The sequence below is a fragment of the Epinephelus lanceolatus genome, chromosome 1, assembly GCF_041903045.1.
Source record: "Epinephelus lanceolatus isolate andai-2023 chromosome 1, ASM4190304v1, whole genome shotgun sequence".
In the NCBI taxonomy this organism is placed as follows: domain Eukaryota; kingdom Metazoa; phylum Chordata; class Actinopteri; order Perciformes; family Serranidae; genus Epinephelus; species Epinephelus lanceolatus.
The window spans coordinates 53578387-53585995 of record NC_135734.1 but is presented as its reverse complement, the minus strand read 5'-3'; the positions used below and the strand labels follow the sequence as shown (position 1 = coordinate 53585995).

The window sequence follows — 7609 nt, the reverse complement described above, 5'->3', positions numbered from 1 at the left end:
GTCAGCTGTTCCCTCACACACACATGTTGACCTACATTAAGTCTGATCGACCAATCAGAGCTCAGAGTCTTTAAACTTTGATGTTGTTAGTTTGTCTGCATGTCTGCTTCTGTGAAGCCGCCCTGCAGGTCAGCCACTGTTTCCATGACAACGCTGCCAACACAGTCCAAAGTTCACCTGTTCAGACTGAAGTGAGCCAGGTCACATGATTGTCTGTCCCACAGCAACTGCAACCTGATAGGCCAGAGCTGGGGAGTGATGTCATCTGATAGGCTGTAACCTAGAGACCAGGTGTGTCACGCAGGAGGCGAGAGGAGGAGACAGACAAGACAAGGGGAGGAGAAGAAAGCAAGTCAAAGAAGGGTAAAAAGAGGAGAAGAAAGGAGGAACGGTATATCTGAGGAGTTAGAGGAGGAGCTGAGGAACAGACAGAGAAGGAGCTGAGGAGAAGACTGAGAAGGAGCTGAGGAGCAGACAGAGGAGGAGCTGAGGAGCAGGCAGAGGAGCTGAGAGGAGCAGACAGAGGAGGAACTGAGGACCAGGTGGAGGAGCTGAAGACCAGGCGGAGGAGCTGAGGAGCAGACAGAGGAGGAGATGGATGTCAGTGTGATCCGGCTGAGTCATTGTCAGAAGGAGATCTTCTGTTTCTCGGTGCCGGAGGAGTGTCCGAGCTGTGGGGAGGAGCTGAGGGGGAGCAGACTGCAGGAGGCGCCAGTCAGCCTCCCGTCCCCCTTCACTAATGGACACAAGACGTCCTGCTGCCTGCTGGTCGCACCTGCACACAACAACCTCACCAGGTAAGTACACACACACACACACACACACACACACACACACACACACAGCGGTGTAACCAGTTTGTGTGTTTGTTCCTCAGAGACTTTGACGGGATGTCAGATCTTCACACCGGGATCTCCAACACTTCAGGTATGACACTCATGTGACTCCACACCTGTCACTACGACCTGTAAGGTGCGATCTCAGAGAGGGACAGACACAGATGACTCACCTTTAAAACAACAGCAGAGGACGTAACAGCAGCTGTTAGCAATTAGTGGCTAACTCATAGAAGAAGAACAATAGCTGTTCGCAGCAGTGGCGGCTGCTGGTCTTTCAAGGATGGGAAGCTCATTTTCGGCCTACATCATAAAATGTGTCCGTTTATTTATACGTAAATTCTACCCTCTGGGGCTGCTGCACGAGGCTAGTGTGACCACCTGTGCATTCTTTGGGACGGTGGAGGGGCTCACAGCAGCACTCGCTGCTCGTTGGGGACAGTAACTGCAGAGCAACAGAAGTCAGAGTCTCCAAACACGAGTACAGTCTCCAATAACACCAGAAAAAGATGCTAGATTTGTCGCTAGTCATTTTTAACAAAGAAAAAGTCACTAAGAGGATTGGAAAAGTCTCCAGATCAACTCGGAACAACAGAATGAAACTTGAAAAATGCTCCGGTGGTGGTTTATATTTCAAGATCGCTGATTCGCTCATTTCGCTGTCAATCAAAAAGGGATTCAGCCTCAGACAGATCATCCAATCATCATGCAGAAGCCCAGCGTCCAGGCCAGCCGAGGCCAGCCCACTGCCCCATAGACCCCCAGAGATACTGAGCGTCCGATGGGCGGGACAAAACTGAGCATTTATCCAATGACTGTCTAGTTTTGCTGCAGTGGAACAACCCACTCTGTGCTTCCCCATTGAAGTCTTTGGACGCTGAGCTTCCACTGTTTAATGCACTGTGACGCTACGGGAATGAATGAGAAGAAAGTCGTGTCAGTGACCTGTGATAAGTAGCTGACTCTGAACAAAAGTTGAACACGTTCTAGCACATATTTAGTCAATGAAATGTAAACACAACAGTACATATTTGACCACTTATTTTTTGACATTTTAGAGGAAGCTGAGCTTCCCTTGCAGTCTTAGAACTATCGCCTCTGGTTCGCAGTTAGCGGCTAACTAAAAGAAGAAGATCAGCGACTATTAGCTGTTAAGGTCTAACTCAAAGAAGAACAGCAGCTGTTAGTAGTTAGCAGCTAACTCAAAGAAGAAGATCAGCGGCTGTTAGCAGTTAGCAGCTAACTCTAAGACGAAGAACAGCAGCTGCTAGCAGTTAGCAGCTAACTCAAACAATGAAGTCCAGGAGCTCCTTACCCTCCGAGCAGAGGACAAGATCAGCCGCGATATAACAGGGACACAACATGATTGTTATTACACGTGATGTCATTGTTGTGTTACATGTCACACTTATTTTGAGTCTATTATGTCGTCATGCTGTCTGACATCACACACTGGAGCGACATGATATCACTGTCATTTGGTTCTGTGTAAAGACATGATGTCGTCCCGCCTCTATGGCACCATCTGTGTGTGAGTAGAGCTGCAGTGGTTTGTCATGTGTGTCCGTCTGTCTGTCACTGTGTCTCTGTCCTTCTGTGAACTGTATTATCTTTGGTGATCATGTGACGACCTTGCTGTTACTCTGGTTACACCATCACGGTCTAAACATTAGGATCAGCTGTGACGTTGTTTAATCAGCAGGCTGATATGCAAAATCTACAAACTTTAAACAACCATCAAAGTTAGCTTTCCTGCTAACTTCTCTGTTTTATCTCACTAACTCAGCTCGGTAACGAGCGACTAAACAAACGCTCCCCAGTGCGGCATGCACTGTTAACGTCAGGCTGGATAGTTAGCTAATGCTAATGAGCTGGTTAATAAAGCAGCAGAATACAAATTTAGCTGCAGATAAAACTTTGGTTTGTTCAGACGCTACTAACAACACCCTGTTTACTTTTTCTCTGTTATCATGTGACCTGTGGAGCTCCACCCACCAGCTGCTGTTAGTCAAACACAGACATGCCTCTCCTGTACAGTGCCTTAATCTCCGTATCCCACCATCTGTCTGATTTATTTTCCTCTGATGCTCCATAACAACATTAACGATAAATCGTCACATCAGCAACACACCCTAAGTAACACACGTGTTAATGTATGTGTGTGTTTGTGTGTGTGTGTGTGTGTGTGTGTGTAGGAGTTGTGTATAACTACACTCTTGGTGGAGTTGGTAAAGATCAGAGTGGGTGGGAACGTTGCATCAGTGTTCCTCTGGTCCGACCCGACATGTTCAACCTGCTAGCTCAATGGGACCAGTACCTGGACCGCTTCTCTGTTGGACCCATGTGGGACCCTGCCTGGCACAGGTACACCTCACACGTGGTACAGCAACACCTCACACCTAACACAGGTACAACTCACACCTAACACAGGTACACCTCACTTCTGAAACAGGTACATCTCACACCTAACACAGGTACACCTCACACATGGCACAGGTACACCTCACACCTGGTGCAGGCACTCCTCACTTCTGGTACAGGTACACCTCACACCTGGTGCGGGTACACTTCACTTCTGGTACAGGTAAACCTCAAACCGGTTAAAGGGTACACCTCACCTCTGGCACAGGGACACCTCAAATCTGGTACAGATACACCTCACACCTGGTACAGGTACACCTCACTACTGGCGCAGGCATACCTCACACCCGGTACAGGTACACCTGACACAGGTACACCTCACAACTGACACAGGTACACCTCGCACCTGGCACAAGTACACCTCGCTTCTGGAACAAGTACACCTCACACCTGAAACATGTACACCTCACATGAGACACAGGTACACCTCACACCTGGTACAGGTACATCTTACACCAGGCACAGGCATACCTCACACCTGGTACAGGTACACCTTACACCTGGCACAGGCACACCTAAAACAGGTAACACTCACACCTAAAACAGGTAAACCTCACACCTGACACAGCTACACCTCACACCTGGCACAAGTACACCTCGCTTCTGGAACAAGTACACCTCACACCTGAAACATGTACACCTCACATGAGACACAGGTACACCTCACACCTGGTACAGGTACATCTTACACCAGGCACAGGCATACCTCACACCTGGTACAGGTACACCTCCCACCTGGCACAGGCACACCTAAAACAGGTAACACTCACACCTAAAACAGGTACACCTCACTCCTGGTTAGGGTTGGGACTCGTTAGGATTTTAATGATTCCGATTCCTTACCGATTCCTTCTTAACGGTTCGAGTCCTTATCAATTCCTCTTACTGATTCCTACATTATATTCATTATACTTGCTGTACTTAAACAAGTATATAATAAACACAAATGCAATCATACAAATACAAAAACTTTATTCTAACTGTTGCACAGTACAATTAGATGAAAATACACATTTGTGTGTGGTGTGTATTTCAGATTTAGAGCTTGTATCATCTCCCTGAGAATATATAGCAACAAAAAGTGATTCTCTGATTTCTACAATAACACTATTACCTCAAATTAACCACAGCAATGTAATAAAAAATACTTATGCATTCATGCTTGGGCACTGTTATTTACGTGACAACACCTGAACAGAACACACACACACACACACATTGGCTGTTTGTTTCTACTGCTCCCCTCACTGGAAGCCTCGGACCTCCTGCCGCCCGCTCCCGTCTCAAACACAGAGGTCTCCCTCTCCGCTGAGCACCCACAGCGCACGCCGGCCTGTTAAATAGCCTGTAACCATGACAACTGTGTGACACAAACTCAGTGCTTTAGTCATTAAATAATGTCGGGCTCGGTCGGGTTTGGACTCTAATGGAAATGCACGTGATGTTTTTGGGGGTTTTTTTACAATCTAGGAACCGTTTGCAGGAACTGTTACTCCAAATGTGATGGACCCGGTTCCAAAAAAGAACCGGATCCAGATCCCAATCCTACTCCTGGTACAGGTACAGGTACACCTAACACCTAACACAGATACACCTCACACCTGGCGCAGGCACACCTCACTTCTGGAACAGGTACACCTCACACAGACAGAAAAGACACAAAAGTAACGCCCAGCACCAACCTCCATCCCCTGACCTTGTGCCTGCCCCGTGTCCTTCCCCTGACCTTGTTTCCGTCCCCTGACCCCGTGATCGTCTCCTGACCCCATGTCTGTCCCCTGACTCCATGTCTGTCCCCTGACCCCGTGATCGTCTCCTGACCCCATGTCCATCCCCTGAGCTTGTGCCCGCCCCGTGTCCTTCCCGACCTCGTGTCTGTCCCCTGACCCCGTGTCTGTCCCCTGACTCCATGTCTGTCCCCTGACCCTGTGTCTGTCTCCTGATTCTGTGTCCATTCCCTGATCTTGTGTCCGTCCCCTGACCCCGTGTCTGTCCCCTGACCAGTGTCAGTATCCAGACTCCGTGTCCGTCCCCTGAACCCCAGTCTCTCTCCTGACCCCTGTGTCTGTCCCGATCCTGTGTATGTCCCCTGACCCCCTGTCTGTCCCCTGACCTTTTGTCCATCCCCCGACCCTATGTCTGCCCCTGGCATTGTGTCCATCCCATGACCTTGTGTCCTCCCCCTGACCCCGTGTCTTTCCCCTGACCTTATGTCCGTCCCCTGACCCTGTTTCCATCCCCCAACCCTATGTCCGCCCCTGACCTTGTGTCCGTCCCATGACCTTGTGTCCACCCCCTGACCCCGTGTCTTTCCTCTGACCTTATGTCCGTCCCCTGACCCTGTTTCCATCCCCCAACCCTATGTCCGCCCCTGACCTTGTGTCCGTCCCATGACCTTGTGTCCACCCCCTGACCCCGTGTCTTTCCTCTGACCTTATGTCCGTCCCCTGACCCTGTTTCCATCCCCCGACCCTATGTCCGCCCCTGACCTTGTGTCCGTCCCATGACCTTGTGTCCACCCCCTGACCCTGTGTCCGTCCCCTGACCACATGTCCGTCCCCTGACCCCGTGACCTCACAGCTCAATGAGGAATTTTAACTGCTTCAACTTCTGTCTTCAGTTTGTTAACAGCATCTGTCTCCTGTCCCCCTGTCTGTCTCTCAGGTTCGATGACAAGGACCATAATTGCTTCACTTTCTGTCTTCGGTTCATTAACAGTGTCCTGGCGACAGAGGGGCGGAGCTCTCTGAGCAGAGAGACCTTCACTCACAGCTTCATCCTGCCGAGGATGAGGAGGGTCACCAAATACACCACACTGTACCAACATATTCAGAGACACCAGTACTACGTGGTGGACAGACAGGGGGACAGAAAGGGGGACAGTCCTCTGAACTAAAGCTTTGACTTGAACTTGTTTAAAGCAGTTGTTACATCATCTGATCAGGTGTCTGCTCTCAGACTGTCACACAGGTGAAGACGCTGACACAGGTACGTGGTCACACCTGGTCTGGGGTCATGAGGTGGCTAAATTCACAGACACGACATCAGAGACCTTCTATGCTGTGGAATCAAGATTCAGGTCTGGAGTGGTGGACATACCTGCAGGAAGAACACCTGGAGTACTATACACCTGTACCAGGTGTTAACTGGTGAGGAACACTGGGCTGTAAACTGGTGAGGAACACTGGGCTGTAAACTGGTGAGGAACACTGGGCTGTAAACTGGTGAGGAACACTGGGCTGTTAACTGGTAAGGAACACTGGGCTGTAAACTGGTGAGGAACACTGGGCTGTAAACTGGTGAGGAACACTGGGCTGTGAACTGGTGAGGAACACTGGGCTGTTAACTGGTAAGGAGCACTGGGCTGTAAACTGGTGAGGAACACTGGGCTGTTAACTGGTGAGGAACACTGGGCTGTTAACTGGTAAAGAACACTGGGCTGTAAACTGGTGAGGAACACTGGGCTGTTAACTGGTAAGGAGCACTGGGCTGTAAACTGGTGAGGAACACTGGGCTGTAAACTGGTGAGGAACACTGGGCTGTAAACTGGTGAGGAACACTGGGCTGTTAACTGGTGAGGAACACTGGGCTGTTAACTGGTAAGGAGCACTGGGCTGTAAACTGGTGAGGAGCACTTAGCTGGTTGAGGGTTTGTGTTCTTCATCAGAACGATCATAGGACAATAAAACATTCAGTTCCAAACAGAATCCTTCATCATTATCATGTTGGAACAGTTTAAAAAAGCTTCTCCTGTATGTTCTGACTAAAGATAAGTTCTGATTAAATGTTCCTCAGGTTCTGTTTAAATGTTCCTCAGATTCTATTTAGATGTTCCTCGGGTTCTGGTTAAATGTTCCTCAGGTTCTGTTTAAATGTTCCTCAGGTTCTATTTAAATGTTCCTCAGGTTCTATTTAAATGTTCCCCGGGTTCTGGTTAAATGTTCCTCAGGTTCTGGTTAAATGTTCCACTAATTCTGGTTCCTCCGGAGATAAAAACCTGAGTCAGAGACTGATGTTCTTTTTACAAGGAACTCAGATGGAGGTGTTTCAGTGTGTTTTGGATCCTGAGCTTCAGACAGAAACGTCTCTTGTTCAGTTTGATTTGCAAATGTTTAGAATATTTTATTTTTGTTTGATGTAAGAAGAAACACAAATGAAAATTCAGACTTCCTGTTTAAAAAAACCCTCAGAAAATAAATATTCTGTGTCTCTGTGTGTCTCTGTGTCTGTGTGTGTGTGTGTGTGTGTGTGTGTCTGTGTCTCTGTGTGTCTGTGTCTGTGTGTGTCTCTGTGTGTGTCTGTCTGTGTGTGTGTGTGTGTGTGTGTGTGTGTGTCTCTGTGTGTCTGTGTGT

General features: G+C 48.7%; 1 protein-coding gene across 3 annotated transcripts; it reads left to right on the top strand.

Annotated features, from left to right (window-relative positions):
* Positions 1-128: 128 nt before the first annotated feature.
* On the top strand, positions 129-7609 carry LOC117256816 (MKRN2 opposite strand protein-like). Of its 3 annotated transcripts, none has more exons than XR_013492297.1 (5): positions 129-797; positions 878-927; positions 3032-3200; positions 5922-7052; positions 7119-7607. XR_013492297.1 is itself a non-coding variant. In XM_033626514.2 (4 exons), exons 1-4 carry the CDS (start codon positions 595-597, stop codon positions 6151-6153), a joined length of 654 nt encoding a protein of 217 aa, XP_033482405.1. In that variant the 5' UTR covers positions 558-594; the 3' UTR covers positions 6154-7609. The 3 variants fall into 3 exon arrangements, 1 of the variants encoding a protein (XP_033482405.1); XR_013492298.1 differs by having other exon boundaries at positions 7207-7606; XM_033626514.2 differs by having other exon boundaries at positions 558-797; positions 5922-7609.